Source organism: Pavona decussata, unplaced genomic scaffold (genome assembly GCF_977016875.1).
Source record: "Pavona decussata unplaced genomic scaffold, jaPavDecu1.1 SCAFFOLD_329, whole genome shotgun sequence".
Classification (NCBI taxonomy): Eukaryota; Metazoa; Cnidaria; class Anthozoa; order Scleractinia; family Agariciidae; genus Pavona; species Pavona decussata.
In genome coordinates, this window is record NW_028145717.1 from 1,162,501 (window position 1) to 1,184,271 (window position 21,771).

The 21,771-nt window shown below is 40.0% G+C and overlaps 1 protein-coding gene and 1 pseudogene across 1 annotated transcript in view; both read right to left on the bottom strand.

The window, feature by feature from the left end:
- The window catches only part of LOC146453603 (uncharacterized), a 73,452-nt gene extending 61,582 nt beyond the window's left edge, over positions 1–11,870 (bottom strand). Inside the window, exons 1-6 of the mRNA XM_085096429.1 lie at positions 10,846–11,870; positions 9,250–9,395; positions 8,186–8,431; positions 5,928–6,092; positions 3,470–3,583; positions 2,869–2,994 (exon numbers count right to left, since the gene is read on the bottom strand). Of these exons, the coding sequence (XP_084952555.1) occupies positions 2,869–2,994; positions 3,470–3,583; positions 5,928–6,092; positions 8,186–8,431; positions 9,250–9,395; positions 10,846–10,915 (867 nt within the window). The 5' untranslated portion in view covers positions 10,916–11,870. The remainder of the gene's footprint in view (positions 1–2,868; positions 2,995–3,469; positions 3,584–5,927; positions 6,093–8,185; positions 8,432–9,249; positions 9,396–10,845) is intronic.
- A 5,902-nt stretch (positions 11,871–17,772) lies between these two features.
- Positions 17,773–21,420, bottom strand: LOC146453606 (uncharacterized; annotated as a pseudogene).
- Positions 21,421–21,771: the final 351 nt, after the last annotated feature.

Consider the following 21,771-nt stretch of genomic DNA (forward strand, 5'->3'; position numbering starts at 1 on the left):
CAAGAGGATTGTTTCTTGTCTAGTTCAGCACTTCACCTCAATTTGAAACAAAGTGCATTCTCATTCTTTTCTTAGCGCCCCTTCTCAAAGGAAGATTGTTTTACTTGTCTAGTTGAGCCGTTCAACCCCATTTGGAACAACGTGCGTTCTGATCCTTTTCTCAGAGCCCCCTCCAAAGGGAGGATTATTTAACGTGTCCAGTTCATCCGTTCAACCCCATTTGGACCAAAGTGCGTTCTGATTGTTATAGCACGGTCCCTTTCCACAACAGGATTGTTTCACGTTCCGGTTCAGCAGTTTACCCATTTAGAACAAAGTACGTTCTGATTCTTTTCTCAGGGTCCCTTCCAACAGGAGGATTGTTTAACTTGTTTAGATAATCCGTTCAATCCCATTTGGAACAAAGTCTGTTCTGATACCTTTCTCAGGACCCCTTCCCACAGGAGGATTGTTTGACTGGTCTAGTTCAGCACTTAAACCCCGTTCGGAACAAATAGCGTTCTGATTCTTCTTTTATCGTCCCTCCTCACAGGAGGACTGTTTTACTTGTCTAGTTCAGCAGTGCAACACCATTTAGATCAAAGTGCGTTTTGATTCTTATTGCAGCGTTCCCTTCCCACAGGAGGTTTGTTTCACTTGTCTAGTTCAGTCGTTTTAAACCCATTTTGAACGAAGTGCATTCAGATTTTTTTCTCAGGTTCGATTCCCACGGGACGATTACTTCACTTGTCTCGTTCAGCAGTTCAAACCGCAGTTTTGAAAAAGTGCGTTCTGTTTCTTTCTTTTCAGGGTCCCTTCCCACAAGAAGATTGTTTTACTTGTCTATTTCAGTCGTTCAACCCAATTTGAAACAAAGTCCGTTCTGTTTCTTATCTCATGGTCTCTTCCCACAAGAGAATTCTTCTACTTGTCTATTTCAGTAGTTCAACCCCATTTGGAACAAAGTGCGTTTCGTTTCCTATCCCATGGTCCCTTCCCACAGGAGGATAGTTTCACTTGTCTAGTTCAGCAGTTCAAAACCATTCTTAAAAAAATTGGGTTCTGTTTATATTCTCAGGGTCCCTCCCCAAAGGAGGATTTATTCACTTCTCTCGTTCAGCAGTTCAAACCCATTTTGAAAAAAGTGCGTTCTGTTTCTTTTTTCGGGGCCCCTTCCCACAGGAGGATTGTTTCACTTGTCCAGTTCAGTCGTTCAACCCCATTCGAGAAAAAGTGCGTTCTGTTTCTTTTCTCATGGCCCCTTCCCACAAGAGGATTCTTTTACTTGTCTATTTCAGTAGTTCAACTAAAACTTGGAAAAAAGTCCCCTGATTTTTTTGTCAGTGTCCCCTCCCAAAGAGCTGATTGTTTCACTTGTCTAGTTTAGCGTTTCCATCTCATTTAGAACAAAGTGCGTTCTGATTCTTTTCTTAGGTTACTTTCTCACAGGACGATTTTCTTACTTGTCTAGTTAAACATTTCAACCCCGTTTGGAAAAAAAGTGCGTTCTTATTCTTTTCTAAGGTCCATTCCAAAAGGAGCACTGTTTCACTTGTCTCGTTCAGCAGTTCAAACCAATTTTGAAAAAAGTGCGTTCTGTTTCTTTTTTTAGGGTCTCTTCCCACAAGAAGATTGTTTCACTTGTCTAGTTCAGTTCTTCAACCCCATTTCAAACAAACTCCGTTCTGTTTCCTTTCTCATGGTCTCTTCCCACAGGAGGATTCTTCTTCTCTTCAATTTCAGTAGATCAACCCAATATAGAACAATGTGCGTTTCAGTTGTTTTCCCAGTGTTCCCCATTTGGAAAAGAGTGCGTTTTGTATCCTATCTCATGGTACCTTCCCAGAGGAGGATTCTTTCACTTGTCTAGTTTAGCAGTTCAAACCCATTTTGAAAGAAGGTGCGTTCAAATTCTTTACTATGGGTCCCTTCCCACTGGAGGATTGTTTCACTTGTCTCATTCAGAAATTTAAATCCAGTTAGTAAAAAGTGCGTTCTGCATCTTTTTTCAGGGTCCCTTCCCACAGCAGGATTGCCTGCCTTGTCTAGTTCATCCGTTCCACTCCATTTGGAACAAAGTGCGTTCTGATTCTTTTCTCAGGGTTCTTCCCCACAGTAGGATGCTTTTACTTTTATAGTTCAGTAGTTCAACCCCATTTGAACAAACTGCGTTATGATTCTTTTAATAGGGTCCCTTCCCACAGAAGGATTGTTTCACTTCTCTAGTTTAGCAGTTCAAACCCAGTTTGAAAAAAGGTGAAGGGTCCCTTCCCACAGCAGGATTGTTTGCCTAGTCTAGTTCATCCGTCCCATCCCATTTGGAACAAAGTGTGCTCTGTTTCTTTTCTTGTGGTCCCTTCCCACAGGAGGATTCTTTCACTTGTGTAGTTCAGCAGTTCAACTCCATTTGAAACAAAGTGCGTTCTAATTCTTAACCCAGGGTCCATTCCCACAGGAGGATTTTTTCACTTATCTAATTCAGCAGTTCGAACCCATTTGGAACAAAGTGCATTTTGTTTCCTATCCCATGGTCTGTTACCAAAAGAGAATTGTTTTACCTTTCTATCTCAGCCGTTCAACCCCATTTACAATTGTTTTCCCAGTTTTCCCCATTTGGAACAAAGTGTGTTTTGTTTCCTATCCTAGGGTCCCTTCTCAAAGGAGGATTGTTTAATTGGTCAAGTTCATCCGTTCAATCCCATTTGAAACAAACTGCGTTCTGATTCTTTCTCAAATTCCCTTCCCACAGGAGGATTGTTTTACTTGTCTTGTGCATCCGTCGAACCCCATTTGAAACAAAGTACGTTCTTATCCTTTTCCCAGGGTCCCTTCTCACGGGGCAAAATCCCGCCTTATAGAGCGAAAATAGGACAGCTGGTAATAGCGTACCTCCACCCAGGCCGTGATGATGTTGTTTTCTGGAGGAAGGAAGCTTTTCGCTTGACGGTCATATTGGTGGTGAACGGAAACAAGGACCACTGGTGATGCATAGAGTGTGGTGTTAAAAGGCACTTTCTAAAAAGGGAATATCAATGAATAAACAAGCAACAAATTCGATTGAAAAATCAATACGGAAGTTCTAATTAATCTTATCTAACAGTGTAGTAACTCAAACAATCATTAGGAAAGAAAGTTTATTCAGGAACTTTTTTAGTAACTATATGTTTATTTTTATATTTATTTATTTATTTGTTTATTTATTTATATTTGCTTCAATAATGTTCATTTCTCTATCTAAGTTTTTTTAATAATTTAATTAAGAGACCTTTACATCGTCATAGTGCTCTGCAAAGAAATATTTTGAGATAATGTTTTTTGTTTGTTGTCAACTCTTGCCTCTTGGGTAATCCATTTATATTATTAAGAGAATAGAAATATTAAACACAACTCGTAATTTCACTTTGAGTAAGGAATATTATGATAGTATAACAAAAAGGCAAGCTCTGATTAGCTTCATAATATACCTAGGTGACTTACAGCTGCCACTAACCTGACAGAATCCATAGTTGTCGTTAGCTGAGGGTTTGCCTTTGTTGGGAAAAACCGCTTCTTTATTGATCGTAAAATTGAGATGAGAGCCATTGCCGAGAAAAGCGAACCAGTCCTATAAAAAGAAAAATTTCTATTATTATTACTGGTCTTTCCATCTAAGGGAAAGTAAAATTAAAAATGGTTTTTGATGTTACCGCCAAGTACAGGGTAGTAATGTTAAACAATAAAAATACGAACAATGTAGAAACTCACACTTGTGATATTTTATTATTGGTTTTCTTGGGTTTATCTATTGTTCGGTGTTGGGAAGCGATACAACATATGCGTTATTTACGGGAATATTCGAATCAAAGGGATAAAAATATTAAAAAGTTCAATGGTTTGTCCTTCTATTTATGTTTTAGTGTGGTGCTGATCTAGCTCTGATCAAATGTTGTTTTCTCCTGGTATAGATTTGGTATAAGCAGGTGTTCTGTTTAGGATTGTTTCCCAGGAAATTGATTCTTCTACCAAATATGTTTAAAATTAGTTTTTCCTCAATAACAATGCATTGTTTACATGGGGTCAATTTGTAATTCTTCGTATCTGACCTTCAGTTAACCTTCCTCTGGCATTTGCCTGGAAATGGCCACCCTTCTTGTTTTTATCGTTTTCTAGTAAATATATTCAGTGTTTCTTACCGAATCTATACCAGCCGATATCTTGTTATTTAAGTTAGTTTTTACTGTATTTATTTTAATAAAAATAATCTTTAAATCTTTTAATTTGAAGGTGACTGACAATGTCAACACTTTTTGTTCTTTAACCACGTACTGTATTTTTAATAAGGTAACTGAAGGTTGTAAACATGTACACCTTAATTTATGGAAAATAGGCGTGGACTTGTTGTGCCGCCATTCTTCTTGGAAAGTTGTTGTTTTGCAACAAGAACACTGAGCACTGCTTGAAACTTCATCCGAGTATGTTTTTATCACTTATGATTGTCAATGTGGAATTTTTATTGATACAAATCTTCAATGTAATTTTTATATTTCTCCCGTTGCTTTATTTTGGTCGGCCTTATCGAAGAACATAGTGAAAATCCTGAAAGAAAGGTACATTTTTCTCAATAAATAAATGGAAGGTATCCATTACCAATTCCAACACTAACCAATCTTAGAAGGGATTACGTTAGCCTATGTTAGTAGTTGATGAGTTTTTGACAGTAGGCTGTCAATCATACTCCAACCAACATAAAAGCAACACTAGAAGTTCTTCGCCAGAGAATGTTGTAGTAGAGCTGTTGAGTGAACTTGTAAAATACAGGCAAGCATGGAACAACCATTGTGTGCGTCTTTTGAGTTCCATCCGCCGATTTAGTTGAGCTGATTCCCCCTGGTTAGACGAAAGAAGATCTAACAGTAATCAGAGAAGCGGGTTGTGTTTTGTTTTAATTCTATATAAAACATAACCATTCTTACAGCCACGTTTGGTAACCGCGTGTAAACGAGCAACATCTTACAGACGACGAGAAGCACGTGAAGGACCGCAGGATCTTGACACGTGATAAAACCATTGGCACGAGATAAAAACATTCCATGCCCTCAAATCGTAGTACGACAGTCGGAAAAATTAAAGCACCGATTGAGTACTTGCAACTCATGCAGATGCGCCTAACAATGTTTTTAGAGATTCCGTAGGAAAACGTGTAGTCGTGATTGATGAACAAGGAATACAAACAGACTATCTTTATGCATCAGTCAATTCCAACAGTGTCCATCCCCCCCACCCCCCGGGCCGACCCCCGGGGTATTAGGATTTTTTTTTTTAAATAAACTGGCAAATGCCCCACCGCCAGGACAAAATAGTTGTTAAAATGCCCCGGGTTGGTGGCTCAAACATGTCAAAAATGTTTTATTTTCTTCGTTTCTCGTCTTACTTTCAGTAAAATCTAAGCTAATTCTGGCTGGGTCTTGTTTCCCGTAGTTAGAGCAAAAATAGCGCATTCTACAGCTCTAGCGTCCCATTTTATGTCCTATCTAGACGTATTCAATAAGAAACTCACTGTATTTGCCGATGAATTTGTCATTAAGGAAGCGACAATGCTGTAGCGCGAAAAAAGTGAGATAGACAAATGCCCCGGGGTAATTGGGTGGAAGACTAATGCCCGACCCCCGGGATGGACAGTGCGGGAAAATGCCCCACTATTGCCCGGGGGTGATGGTCACCGCTGGAATTGACTGATGCATTAACGCCTAGCCATAGCAGCTTTCCTTACAAAGCCATTTTGTGCCGCACTGAAGTAAGCGCTTTGGATTATTCTTTTTTCGAGATTTATTTATCCAAGCATTTGATAAAACGTTTAAACATCGAAAGCACCATTGACTAAAAGGCATTCGATCAGTAATCATTTTCACGAATTTTAAACTCAGTTGAGTCACCTTTACTTGACTTATTTTCAACACTTAGTGGCTTACCACAATTGTATCCTGGTGTTTTCCGTCAAAAGGCAAGAATTCTCGTATACAGACTTCAAATCCCCGACTTTCTAGATTTTCCAACCAAACATAGACGGCATCATTCGGTTTTGTACTGCGAGCGTATTTAGCGGTGACAAACACAGTAGGTCTTTCACCAAAGCTCTGCAAAGCAAGTGTTTGAACACTGCATGAGGCAAATGATTATTCAAATAATACTCCGGGACTATTAGTTAAAAGATACTCAGTTATTTCTGAAAAGTGAAGTTTCATTTAATACAAAGTTCATACCATGGAACAAGAAAGGTGGAGGGTTGGGGGAAGGGGAGGCAGAGATTTCGATCGAAGTGTGGCCTCCTGGATAAGCTAGGCTAGGAATCAAGACCATTAAAAACGTTTCGCACTACATTGGGAAGTTTCTGCTTGACGTCTAATCCTTTGACATCAGTTCTAGTTCAGAGAAATTCCAACATGCGTCAGACGCTGGAGGGAATAACGGGCGAAAAATACAACACAGATGACACCTTGCTCCACGGGAGAAACCGAGACGAACACAATGAGGGGCTAAAAGCCGCTCTTATGCGTCGTTAGAAGCCGGCGTGACACTCCACCATGCAAAGTGCAAGTTCAGCGCTAAACCTGTCACGTTATAACCACCGGTGCCATTGAGGATGATCCTGTAAAGCTTCAAACTGTTGCAGACCCACCGCCACCACAGAATTTGTCGTACATTTCTTAGCATGGTGAACCAATCAAGCAAGTTCTGAGAACATCATTCTGACAAGACAAAGAGCATTAGAGAACTGCTTCCGAAAGAGAAACAGTGGAACTGGAGAAGTGATCAGCAGAGCTCGTTCCAACAAACCAAAGCCGACCTAGAACAAGTCCCGGTACTAGCCTCATATGACAAAAACAAATCTTAGTCGGGGTCATCCTTTAGCTCCAAGCAGACAACTCCTGAATTGAGGCCAGTATCGTTCATGTCAGAGCAATGCCAGCCACCGAAACCAAATACACACAGATAGAGAAGGAAGAGGCGTGCGAGGAATCATGGGAATACATCGTGGTGAAGTCAATCGTTTTGGAAACGGACCACAAAGCCCTGGTACCACATGCGAGTAGTCACACCCTGGATCAAGTTCGCCATAGAGCCAGCGATTCAGAATGCGACTAAAAAGATTCCACGTCAAGGAAATTAGTCGTTTTCTTGGATAGAAGTTGTCATATCCGATGCGATATTGAGCCTCCAAGCTCGAGATCAAATGTTTCAGTCGACAATCTATGATAACGAAATGATTGCGTGTGCGGTGTGTGATATCTTCGCTGCCTGGCTCAGAAACAAGACTGCAGGAAATTATGGAAGCACAAGAGGAGGATCCAGTCTGCAGCCAGAGATCAAGGTGCAGTGCTACGAGGAATGACCTGACAAGCACACATCGAACGATAATGGTCCTCAGTTTGATAATACAGAATTCTCACACTTTGCCAAGGAGTGGAAAATAAAACACCCCAGAAATAGTGGACACTAAGCTGTTGAAGTTCATTCTGACCCTTGGGCATGAACGGCGCAAGGTGGTTCTAGCTTTTGAGTCTATGGATCAGACGAAGTTCTCTATAGCTTTATTTATGAATGGCCTAAGGGTGGCTTAACCTTTTGAGTTTGAGCTGGGTGGAAATGCTTAGTACGTCTCTTTTTTACCGCTCTCCTGTAGTTCTGTTTACTAAGCTGCATAATAATCTCACTTTCAATTTCTGTATGAAACGTTTACGTTTTAGAACTTAGCAAAATTATTATTTTGTGTTGTTCTCGGTGCTGCTTTCCTCAACCATTGAAATCAAGTCCCAGTTTTGGAGAGTCTGCAGAAGGATTTCACCATTCAAGCGATATCTATTTCAATCAAATGACGTACTATGCTGAGCTGAAAGGATAAGCATTGTTGTTTAGTGCCCACCAGAATAGGACGTCACTGAGTATGCACACAAGAGAAGTGCTGAGGAAGGTTCATTAATGGCATTCCCAGTAAAAAATTGGTTCAGTAAGATTCGATACCTGTTTCTTCTTGGTTGTTGGCTGATATAAAAGGTGAAACGACAAAGAAATTCAAATTGGCAAGACTTGACAAGCAACGGAAGTTTTTTTTTTACTTGATCTAAGTGGGCAGGGCAGGCAGACCTGTTGATTTTAAGTGTCCAACGAGCAACGTGAAAATTGAAGAGTTAATTTATCGTTAGCTCTAACGTCACTTCTATTGTCTAACCTGAGAAAAGGTGACTTTATCACACTTGGTTTCTGTTGTCCATATTCCATTGAAAGTTACACTTCCAAGTAATATTCCTGGTTTGTCCTGGAAGGCCACCCAGTTGATTGTCCCTGTGCCATTTGTGGAGCCTGTTGCACGCTGACATAGCTGAAATCCTGAAGTATTTATCTCGGTTACCCAATAGGCTGACGGTGAATGAACAGTAGAGGAATCCTCATGACTCAGTGACACAAAAACTCGAACCTAAAAGGTTAAAGATAGAAGAGTGCAAAAACATTGAGAAGTAGAGTAACATCTCATGAATAAAGATTATTCGTTTGTTTGGATTTCACCAATTCAGGAACAATGCCAATCATGTGGAGGTTAGACATTAATTCCCCCCTCTTTCAAAAATCTCCAGTCTCAACATAATAACTACAACAATTCCTAAGTCTTAGAAATATGACTAAAATAAATCAGGAATGATTGGAGAACAATCATTCTTTCCATTTGACGTTCTCAAGGAGCTCAGTTAAATAAATTCGTATCCCTGTATTGAGAGAGGAATATTACAGGACCCAGTAGATATATACGATATGTCATCATCACCCATAGTCACCTGTCATCCCTTATTGCAATTTTGTATATATTTATTTCTTTATCTATTTTATTTCATTTTTACGGGGGTGGGGTGTGGGGACTGTTTTGTTTTCCCCTTAGCCAATCACTATCCCTCCCACGATCTATTTCGAACAGTTTGTTTTTGCTTTTTTTGTCTGTCATCCGATGTTTAGACAAACAGTCATATTTGTCAGAATCAAGCGAAAATTACTTTAATGGACCCCATAAATCTGTGAAACAACATGTAACGCAGCATCAAAATCATAGCAAAACAAGACTTTTGGCTGTATAAAAAACACCAAATTCCTTTCCAGTTGCTGGGCACTGTATGGGGAGGTTGTTCGGATTACATATCCCTGGGGTTCTAAAAAGGAAAATTAACTTTCCCAAGGATTGATAAACAGCAAGTTCCCCCGGAATCACCATGAAGCTCATTATCATTCTTAGAGTTACAAACGTACCGTTCCCGATCCACTGAACGTCTGAGGGAATACCACATTGGTGCAACGTGGCAACGTACAGTGATCAGGTACATCACAGCCGCTGTTGCAGTTCCACCCCTGTGGTGTCTCAGTTGAATTTATTCTTCCTCTCTGCATGGTGACACCTAAGGATTCAAAAGATAATCCGGTTTGAAGATATTGTATTTAAGGAGAGAATTGAGGGAAGGGGGTGGGGTGCTGTTGGTGGGAGTAAAGGTGCATTACACGAAAAGAAATTTAAAAAAATAATAATTTAATGAAATAAATAGTGCATCACTGAGAGCACCACGTACAGAAGTAAAATAAGTAAGCACCCTATAAGGAAGAATTAACCAAAATCGATTTCTTCTCATGTTACAGAACATGAACGTAATCAGGCACCATACTGTTATGCAATCTGATAAAGTACTGATGTAACAATGAACCCGAAATAAAACATAACCCTTCTGCAAGTAAGGGCTTGCTCCGGCCCAGCAGGAAATACCATTCATTGTTTAAGATCCACAGGTCGTAGAATTCCCAGTTTTATAAGGCTGCACAAACAAGTCACGAACTTTGAGATTTAATCGTCAAAACTTTTCCATTCTCAATTTCAAAGCAGTTAATGAATGGCACAATTTTCTAACCCACACTATTCACGGAGATAAACCCAAAATAGATTAAAGACTTATAAAAAGACTTCCTTGGTTGACCATAAAATCATGCAACCGTTTAGCAAAATTGCATGATATATTCTCACCAAAACGATTTCATTTCCACTGTAGAAATTCATCGTTGAACCCATTTTGTGGAACGACTATTAAATTCCAAAGGGGATGTGTACAGTCTTTTGATAACAGTAAATGTTCGCTATTCATTTTGTACTCGAGAAAGAGATAGGATTGTCTGCCGAAAGAAAGTTCTTTTGTTAAAATTAATGCTTCAAGAAACAACTCTGTCAGTTTAAACGTGTCCTCGTTGTCAACTTCAATCGTTGATTTCTGCGGTGATTAAGAGTTGTTGTGCTGCCAAGTACTGTAAAAACATGCCTGTCTGCGCAACTTCAATTTTAGTTGTATTATTTGAACTAAGAGGTTAGTAACCTTTGAAAACTTGAAACAACACGAAACAAATAACGGAATTCGGTATCAATGTTGTTTGATCTTACGAAGGCTTGAACTCTCCAATGGCTTTGCAAGGCCGGAATACCCTTTTATAAATGGCATGAAAAGTTTTTGTTTCATGAGTACTTCTAGAAGAAGACGTGATGGTATTCAAAGAACTAAACTTCATTGCGTTTTATGTTTTTGTTTCGCTTTAGCAGCAATGTATCTTCCTGCAGGGGGCGTGCCCTAAATTTCCATTAACTTAGTAAAATTTCTGATATTTCCTTGAATTATCAACCAAACAAAGAAACTGAAGTCACAAAGGAATAATTGAAATCCATGCTTAACTGCGCTGTTCCTTAAAACAAAACTTACGAAATCTGAATTACGTTTTGAAAAGTTTCGATGTCTTTAATAAAAGGTGAATGCACATGAATAGATATTCCTGACCAATTCATTAAATGAGCTAAGTTATAGTACTCTAGCTTACCTTTCACGGTAGAAGCAAAATTCCCCAGGTATAAGAGAAAAACCAATGCTGATAGTTTCCAATAATCCATCTTGAAGCAATCTTGGGAAATCTAGGGGAGTAATCCTTGACTTGGACCCATACGCGAGCTGTTTTATAATACCTGTTTGACAACCCACGTGATTTCTCATACGTTAGCAAGAGTGTATCAATTCCTCATAAAACAATGATGGCATTTATGCAAAAAAAATAATTACGCCATAAAATCTTGGCAAAGACACCTCACCTGTGACATTTTTAGGCAGCGCAAGTTTGAACACACATCAGCTTTTACTTGGGAGGATAAAAAATATGGCTTTATGTTCTTGGATGAAAACTCAATATCGTCATTTATAGTCTCGTCCAAGTTTTACTGTTTCGTTAATCAAAGTATTGACCATTCTAAAGAAAATGTTGAAAGAAAAAGCGCGAGATAAAAGCCGGAAAAGAAGTTTTCCCTCCTTAATTTGGAAGAGTGCAAGGCATTCTGGACGACATCTGCTTATAAAAATAGCACTGAAACTGAAGTTGTTTCAGCGCAATTTAAATACCACTTAATCATAACAGCCAATAGATCTGTGATTTGATAACTGAGCAGGTTAATGTGATGAGAGTAGATTATCACAATGTGTCACGTGAGATTCGTTTGCTGGTCTGGACACTCACTCACTTCCGCCTCTCCCTTGTGAGTCTTAAACTTCACCCTTCCCCTCCCCTGTGTACTCAGTCCTTTCCTTTTCCTCGGTGGTTCAAGTCTCATTGTCCCTGATTTTGCTGTTGCAAAGTATTGTTTATAGCTGCTAGTTTCCTTATCACACATGCGTATCAACGTCACTCTTGATATTTTGCTTCTCGTGTACGCTTTTCCTTCCTCAGTCGACTTCCCTTCCTTTCTCCGCTGAGTTCCTGCCCCCTGTTCTCCGCTAAAAGTAAACATTCATGAATGTGCCCTTCGTTGTGACGTTTATTAAATTTAGTCTCACGAAAGTTCTTTTTAATGTACAACAGAAAAATTGAACTCTCCTAAATGGCCAACACTTAGCATAATTCGAAAAAGTAATGTCTACTTGGACATATGTTCGTTTCCCGGGAGTACGTCTGCTTTTAAATGTCACACCATTTCTATCCCACTTTAATGAAATTTTTCACCTTAACACAACACAAATAAAGTGACAGAGATTTCCTTTTCTGAACTTTAGCTTCAGCAAAGCATATAAGTTCCTGCGCATTCTAAGAAAATCTGTCCGACTTTGTTTGGGGGTCAAAAGGAGAGAGGAAAGAAAAGTTAGCATTACAGCTGTGACTTTATTGTAAGTGACAGCGGATGACAGTACACTTCATTTGGTTATTTTGATAAGGATGCCGGCTAGCTACGCACGTGCTCAACCTTTGTTCTAGAGAAGAAAGGTATTTTACTATAAATATTGTTTGCTTATATCGGTGTCAACTAAACGCAACAGATTAATTGCCACGCGAGTATTGTTGTGCAGAAATTTGTTCTTTTCACCTCTTATTAAAATAGTTGGCGTTGAGTTGCAGTAGTAGTAAGCCTTTATTTTAACACGATGACTCTTAAAGTTAAAAGCTTGTGGGGTCGAGTGTAATAATAACAATGTAAGAAAAGCTCTCAGCTCTTGTACTTATAGAAATAGCGCTGAACCTGAAAGTCACTTTTGAAATGTTGCTTCTTTCGAACCCTTTTCCTCCCTCTGTCGACCTTGTTTTCCATTAAAAGTAAACAGTTCCGGCCCCATGACTCACGTTAAATTCTGTCTGATGATAGCGCTTTTGAGTGCAGAAATGAACAGTGTTCTTGCGACGGACTTATCAGTTCATTAATATTATGTCAAACGGTTACGAATAATTAATATCCAAACGAAAATAGTTTCGTTTTCGTTAGTTCCTTTTTCTTTTTTTTTTAAGTACTATCTATTTCTAGAAATCTGCATTACTGTCACACTTTCAAGAACCAATTCCCTTGTAACTTGTAACTTTAAAGTCACAAAATACGTTTTCCCGCCCTTATTTGGATGAGCGCAAGGCATTTTGGACTACATCTACTTATAAAAAATAGCGCTGAACTTGAAAAATTGCTTCCTTCGAACTCTTCCCCCCCCCCCCCTCCCTCTGTCGACCTTGTGCTCCGTTAAAAGTAAACAGTTCTTTCCCGTGACTCACATTAAATGCTGTCTGATGATAGCGCTTTTCAGTGTAGAAATGAAGTCTTCTTGCAACGGACTTATCAGTCCATAAATATTTTTTCAGGATCCTAAATGTCAAACGAGTTTTGCGAATAAATAATATCCAAGCAGAAGTATTTTCGTTTTCGTTAGTTCCCTTTTTTTTTCTTTTTAAGTACTCTCCATTTCTGCTGTAAAAAACGCACCTAATGCATAATCCTTTCGGAGACTTTTAACTAAGTTAAATTTTAACGGCTGTCAATGCAGCAATTGCCTCTGACCCGATTTATTTTTATTTATTTATATTTAGATGTTACTTTTTAATTTAATTAGTAGTTATTATCTTTTTTTTATACTGTCAAACACTTATATCATGAGCCTGTGGCTCGGGGGACTGGGAGACCACCCCCTGTGTACTTGACACTAAATAAATTACTTACTTACTTTACTTACTAGAACTTCGCATACTGTCTCACTTTCAAGAACATTTCCCCTGTAAAATTTGTTTATTAAAGTCACGAAAACACAAATAAATTGATCCAAGAAACTGTCATTTCCATTTTGCTTTAGCAAAACATGTCAGTTTCTGAGCTCAAAAATAACGAGATATGTGCAACTTTGTTTGGGTTCAGTAAGAGAGAGGAAAGAAAGGCGACCATGACATCAGTAACTTTACTGTAAGTGACAGTGGATGACCGTACAATTTGGTTATTTTGATAAGGATGCCACCTAGCTCTGCACGTGCTCAACCGTTATTCTAGAAAAGAACGTTGTTTCTGCAATAAATATTGTTTGTTCATTTTGTATCAACTAAGGGTCAGAGATTAATTGCCACACGCGCGTTGTGATGCTGAAAATAACTTCTTGACACCGTAATGCAAAATACAGATCACAAAGCTACGTAACGTTTTGATCGACCGTTTTACAACTGTTTTACAATTTTTATTCAAGTGAATTAAATAACAAGCCCCCCGCCCTTGGCTATTTGATAACTGGGTTATGGCGACGCCATTCCATAACAGAAGTCAATTTGAAATCACAATGGCGTCACTTACTAAAATTACCAGAATCCTTCAATTTGTTGTTTTCTCTTGGCTATAAGAGTTATTGCTATCTAAACCTCACTAGCTAGGATTGCAAAAAAATTAATAAGAAAGGAAAAACCAAGAGGATTCTGTAAGTTGTAATAAGATGACGCCATCGCGAAAATCGCCTATTTTCACAAGTTGGCATCACGTATAGCACTAGCAAGTCAGAACTTGCTCAAGCTACTTTAGTGTTTTTGTTTTTCTTGAACTCCGAGGTCAGTAAATTTTGCGCAATTGAAACAGTGTCGCTCGAAAGAAAACAAAGAACTTACTTTGTCAATGTTATGTTATCTCTAACTGCATTATTTCCTAATCGAAATAAGCCGAAATAAGAACTTTTCTAAGAGCAAAAATTGTGTATCTTCCCAGGGGCAGACTGCGCGCAATCTCTTTCGGCTCATCAGTTCTGTAACGCGCGATGGGCTTAGCGTTCACTTTACTAATTTGTACAAAATTTACCGTCACTTTGCGCTACCGATCGATCTAAGGAAAAAAGTACGACTGCTCGCAGTCTGGGCAGGGAAGGCGCGTTTCTGAAATTAATCAAATATTTCTTAAATAAACTTAGTGTGTTGAGAATTGCATTGGACGTTTTTTGAGTTTCGATAAAATAGATTTCATATGTAACCGGAAAAGCATAGCTGTTGATTAAATTTGTTTACTTTTCGTGTGACATGAAAAGGCAGACGTGTTACCCTTTTTAGGGAAAGGTTGTTGTTAAATCTGCGCAAAATCGTTGCGGAAATTGATGTTGTTACACTGAACTGCGGTTAATTATTGCCTCGCAGTGGTTCGCTGAAAGAAAATACTGCTGAAACAGGCAGAGAAGTCTGGAGATGTGAAATAAAGCATCCGTGTTCTTTTTGTTGACATCCCTGTCATCTGTTACCGGTTCTCGCTTCAATCCCTGTTCTCCGGTTTAAGTGTCAGCACATACTTAATTGAGGCTGTTCATAATATTTTGCTTTTTGTCGTACCTGGACCCAGTTTCGTTGTTCAACAGACTGTACTTAAATCCTTATTTCAAATTTCCTGGCCCTGAAGGACTTACACGTATTATGAGTAATTGAGGCCTAACCCGAAATATTTCCTTTCCCTGTTTCGTGGAAGTTCACATTAGTGACTCGCTATACGAAAAAAAAATTCCCTGGGTCACGCTGGAAAGTCACGAGAAATACAGACCTCAAAAATTGTACTTTTTTCACAAGCATTTTAACAAAATGGAATTTATACAACTAAAATCTACACCAAAAGGCAAGTTTATTTTGCTACTTGTTAACCAATCATATTGCTATGGTATGTTTGGACCTCCTGCAGGTTGTCGTCTCTACAAAATTTGTACCTCTTTAAATTTTTAACAAAATTAAACGTATGCACAAATATATACACAAGTTCAACTGAAAAAAAAAATGAGACAAATCCATTGAATTTCCACAAAGATAAATGTAACAGTTTTGGCAGTTGTGCAAAGTTCTAACTTTTGAGAAAAAAGATTTAATAGTTTTACTTCAACAAGAATGTTAATACAGAATATGTGATTAAACAAGTCTAAAATCGTCCAAAAGCATGGTTCACACCCTCTTTCTCCTCCCTTTTGTCTTTGCTATATCTTTGCTTTTTCTTAGGCCCCTCAGTATAGTCAACTTCCTTTATTGCCATTACGAAATCGCGCCCATTGAAACACGACGCTCGTAAAATGCAAATAAGCTTCATTTTGGACGTCAATCACAGCAGTCTTTTGTGTATGGTATTGTTAAAGTGACAATTCGCGGGACGCATCTATTCATTGAAACCCAATAGAAAAATAACGCAACACAAAAGAACGAAAGGCAAAGTTTATCAGCAGAAGTTGCGTGACTAAACTAAAATAAATAAAAATTGCCCTGCGCTATCAAGGAAGCGCTGATGTTTAGGTTATTCGATGACAAACGACAGTTCCCAATAAGAATGGGCGTTATGTATGCTATCATTGGGATAAAAAGGGAGGAAAACAGATAATCACTGTCTCCAGTGAATTGAAAGTAATTTGCATAATCGAGCGGCACGGCGGAATCAAGCAAATGTAATTTTCAATCAGCAAAGCGTGTTTTTACGGCAATATACTGCGAATCCAAGCAAAACTTTTGATTTAAAGGATCCCAAATCAACCACGTTCGATGTTAGAACTTTAATACGTTCCTTTCAAAGGGCGCTGCTACCGTTTCCATACGTAAACTCCTTCTTCTTATGCAAACAAATAAATGAACACTCTTGAGGATTCATGCTGCGAGGCAAAAGATACCGCCACCAGCGGCACGCTTTGTAATGCTCGCAAAGCATCATGGTACCCCACTTTTATCGGGCGACGTGTTTTTAAAGGGCGCGATTTCGTAATGGGACACTCTCGGGATCGCGAGTTAGTGTCCTTAATAGTGAGAGACCAAAATAGCGGGAATTTTTTTCAGTCAAACGTCTGAAGTTTATTTTTGCCGGGGATTTAGCGGCTGTCCGTAATAGCGAGGTGTGTGTAATAACGACGTGTCCACAAGGTGAGAGTTGACTGTAGCGAGAGACCGTAACAGCGGGAATTTATGCGTGGTTCAATTCTACCTGTTACCATCCCCCCCCCCCCCGGGCACACCCCCGGGAAAACCCAGCCCGTCTGGCCCGGGGGTCGGGAATTTCCTCAAGCGGTCTTGCCCGGGGGTAGGGGAACGGGACAAATCGAAATAACTACTCGCGCAAGGACTTATGGGGTGACACAATGGCGGCTACTGGAACCACGCGGATAAGGCCACGTTTTTCGTTTTTCACATTTCGTCAATTTGCAGTCAGAGAGCTGACGTAGACCTGATGAAAGAAAACAAAAAGTAATTAAGTTCAAAAGATAAAAGAGGAAAGGATTTCCTCCAGAAGAAAAATTAATAATGGTTTTGTTTTAATGAAATTCACCCGCTTCAGCTTGTTTCAGGCGCAGTTTTAATGTTGTAAATATACTGAGTTAAACGTTTTGATCCTCTTGTAGAAAAGCAATTTATTTGCACTGAAAATACAAAAGACGTTATTCCATATTGTTTCTAAGAATTTAAGAGTTGTTTTGTAGAGATACATTTCAATTTTCGAGGCAGTTTGGTTGAAACTCCCCTCCTGGTGTATTAGTGTGTGTGTGTGTCAAGTTCTATAATATTCGCTTTACTTCGGAAGGGAGTTAATTGTTCTTAAAGTTTAGGATTTTTCAGATTCCCGGATTATTTTAAATAACGAAATAAATCATCAAAACGAAGCAATTTATTTTTAGTCCATGTCATGAGTCCCGGGGCTGGGGAATTGTCTCTTTCTGTGTGCACGGGGGTGGGGAATAGGACGTCAAATACACAAATGCCCGGGGGTGTGCCCGGGGGGGGATGGTAACAGGTAGAATTGAACCACGCATTATTTCAGTCAAACGTCTGTAGTTTATTTCTGCCGGGGATTTAGCTGTTGCCCGTATTATCGGGGTGTGCGTAATAGCGAGGTGTCCGCAAGGCGAGAGTTGAGTGTACTTTTCTTCTCTTTTTTTTTCAGTTTTCTTGGCTCTTCGTCTGTGCCAGGTGAACAGTCGCCTTATCATGTTGCCTGAGTCCGTTTTCTGTACGTTTTCCTGGGGGAATGCCTAGAGTATTTTAAAATAGCTTCAAAACAGCAGAAGTGCTAATGTTGAAGCGTGCAGCAGCAGCATATAGACCCATTTCAAGAATTTCTCGCCCAACATACACTTCCTTAGCGATGCGTTTCGGTACCATACCGTTCAAAGCCTTGTTTTTTTTTATTTATTTATTTATTTTTTCAAAGTCTTGTTCCGGTTTTGGGTTTTCCCATGCAAACACTTTTCCAGCAAGGTGTCATCACTCAGTCTAACTTGCAAGGGAAGTCCAGGTCCATCTTTATAGGGACTTGTCATGTTCGCTTTATCTTGGTACTTGCACCGACTTGTGCTACAAGTGGGGAGGGACTCGCGGGAAGCACAGTGGATGAGACTGGCATGGATGGCTTCTTTTCACTCAAGCCAAATTCCCCACATTTGCCCGAACAGTAATTCCATGATAATTTTGAAGCTTGTCAACTGTTCTATCAGTTAGTTCCCCCTTCCTCCCATGCCTGGGTTTTCGTGCTTCAACTTTCGAAGCGCTGTGTCCACCATTTTCTGCACATGACCAATGCGCTTTTTGTTTCAACAGTAATTCCAGAAACTTGATACACATTTTGATCTCTGTTAAAACTTGCTATCACCCTCTCCATAAAGCCTGGTTTTCACGTACGACGCAACCATCAGCATAAGCACAAGCAGAAGCACAAGAAACCTAGGTGTAAACCGGTGTGACTCAAACATACGGGTTACACATACGACGCAACGACGCAAGGATAAGCAAATTGCAAGCGCAAGGAAAGGAAACTGAAAAACAGGTCACCATGTTGGAATCAAATCTCGCGCCCAAAGGCAGTCCGGCCGCGGGATTGTGCACCATTTTTATGCTTCTGCGCTTGCGTATGTCATTTTATGCTTATGCTTATCGCACGTGTAAACATCTTTGTGCTTACGTTTGTGATTACGCTTATCCTTGCGTCGTTCGTGTAAACCAAGCTTAATATTCTGTATACTGCAAATTATGCAGTTCCACAGATCGCCTGAAAATATGCTCAACACTTTCAGTTTCCATGGAAGGAGCAGAACCTTTAAAAAGGTTCCTAGACGTGTAAGTACCTAAAGTACCTAGATGTGTATTTTCCACCTGTTAGCATTGCTTAATGCTGCTTTTTGTTTGTTTTGCTGTCGCTTTGACTAGTTATTTTTTAATCGAATTTTTCCGCGGTTTTTTAAAGTTAGCGGGAAAATATTCTCCCGTCGGTATGAACTATCAAGGGACTCTCGGGAGAGTTTATTAGGAGTGTTTGTATGCAAATTCATCCTCTTGGTGTTCAGGACGCCCGTCTGTATTTTGGAACCATCTGTGCCCAGAACTTTTAGGTGCGATTTACACTCGAATGGGACCATCTGTGCCCATGTTATTTAGGGGTGATTTTTTCACTCGATTGGGACCATCTGTGCCCAAGATATTTAGGGGTGATTTTTTCACTCCAATGGGACCATCTGTGCCCAAGATATTTAGGGGTGATTTTTTCACTCGAATGGGACCATCCGTGCCCAAGATATTTTTAGGGGTGATTTTTTCACTCGAATGGGACCATCTGTGCCCAAGATATTTAGGGGTGATCTTTTCACTCGAATGGGACCATCTGTGCCCAAGATATTTTAAGGGGTGATTTTTTCACTCGAATGGGACCATCTGTGCCCAAGATATTTTTAGGGGTGATTTTTTCACTCGAATGGGACCATCTGTGCCCAAGATATTTAGGGGTGATTTTGTCACTCCTATGGGACCATCTGTGCCCGTAATGTTTAGGGGTGATTTTTTCACCCTAGTGGGATCATCTGTGCCCGAGATATTCTAGGTTGATTTTTTCGTTCAAGTGGGTTCATTTGTACCTGGGGCCTTTTTGCCCTGAGGGTTTTTTAGGGGTGCTTGCTTTCACTCCCGCGTGGCATGGGTCATATGTGCCTGAGTGTTTTTATGAGGGTGATTTTTACCTGGAAGTTACTGTTTTTTGTGGAGAGGTTATTTTGAGTGTTTTTTCCTTGAACTTGTTGTTGTTGTTGTTGTTGTTGTTGTTGTTGTTCTTTTCTCTTTTTTCCTTTTTCAGATGTATTCCAGTCAGAGATGTGGTGCGAATTCTCTGCCTCATTCCCTACTCATCTGCAGCCATTGATCAGCCGCGTCCAGAAAACAGTGCTTGCTTCGATAGCGGAAGGCACCATTCGTACTCATTTGGCTGGCTTTAAGCGCTGGAAGCTTTGGGCTTCGTATTACTGTCTTTGCCACATCCCTGCCAATTCGTTTCATGTTGCGGCCTACTTGCAGTGCCTGATTTCTGAAGCCAATTCTCCTTCTCCTGTTCTTAATGCTGTCTACAGTATTGATTGGGCCCAACGCTTGGCTGGTCTGCCGAAGGTCTCTGATCATCCTATTGTTTCTTCCATGGATAGTGCGTCCCAAACAATTCCCGAAGGCAAAGAAAGAGCCCATTACCAGCGAAATGTTGAAGGCGCTTGTAACTTCCAAGATTTCAGATAAGTCTCCCTCTTTGTCAGATTTGAGGACGGTAGCCTTATGTCTCTTGGGTTATGCTGGGTTTTTTCGTTTCAGTGAGTTATGCTCCATTAGAACTTGTGACATCAATTTTTTTCCTTCTTATGTGTCTATATTTTTAGAATCGTCCAAGACGGACCAATTTCGTTACGGGGCGTGGGTTGCAATCGCGCGGTCGAATCAAGACACTTGCCCCGTTAAGGCGTTGGAACAATACATTGCTGCCGCGAAAATTGATCTTGGTCAGGATTTGCCGTGGTTTAGAGCTTTATCGTCTTCTAGATCCTCCTTCAAGGTCCGGTGCCAAGGCTTGAACTACAGCAGAGCCCGGGAGATTGTTAAAGACGCTTTTAAGGACATAACATATGTTTCCTCTATCAGTCTTCACAGTCTCAGGGCAGGAGGAGCCACCGCTGCCGCCAATGCGGGCATTAGTGATAGACTTTTTAAAAGACATGGTCGTTGGTTGAGCCCGAGCCCATCAGGTCGGACAGCACCATCCATGGGGCTGGGGTTTTTTCCTCTCTGTTACCGCAACGAGCACGGTGAGGTTTTTTCAACCTGTGGATGCTCGTTGGTTCTGTCCAAGTGTCACCTTGTATGTTTATTGTGAGTCAGTTAGTCGATTAATAAACTGTGCGGCCTCCAGTGAGCCCACGTTTGCAATTTTCGTGTTTTTTTTTTTTTTTTGGTTCATTTGTTTTTGCGCACGGGTGTTTTATGACCAGGGAATTTAGACAAGAGTAAATTTTCAATTCAACGTTATTTCGAAGTGAGCCCTCTCGATGAGTTTTTTTTTCTCTCATGGCAAATTTCGACAATAAAATATGTTTATATAAAAGAAATAACCTATAAAATTTGCTTCGCAGGTGTTGTGGTCTGCTCTCCATCTACGGTATTTCTCAGTGTTCTTGTCTCAATGTTCATCTGGCTCACCCTGCTTACATTCCTTACTAAGGGCACTACATCAAGCACCCGTTCCCTGGCAGTTACACAGCCAGTCCTTGATGAAAAGCCCCGTTTCTGCCATGTCCCATCGCAAGAAACACCACAATTCACAGGTTCAGTTCCATTAGAGTCATTTAGCCTCTCCAGAGCTCTAACTTCCTCAGCTGCTATACGCATCCTTTCTTTTGCAATGGACCGCAACAAGTGGTGATCACGCTTGAAATCTTTGCATTATTTTTTTTGCAGCAGAAGGTGGAGGCATGTTCATCACAGTGCAAATTTTTTTGGATCCAGCATGCTCCTTTCCATCAGTCAATCCACCGCATGAAAAAAGATCGTGACTGGTACATTTACCCATAATTCTTAGCGTACGAAAACCCTAAAAAGGGTTCATAAAAAAGCACAGAAAATTTTTTTAAAAATTTCAAACCTAGTATTCAAAATATTGTTAGTAAAGCAACAAATTTCGCAAAAAAATAAATGGCAACTTTTGTGCCTATTGGTTGTTAGGTTTGCAAAGTATTGTGG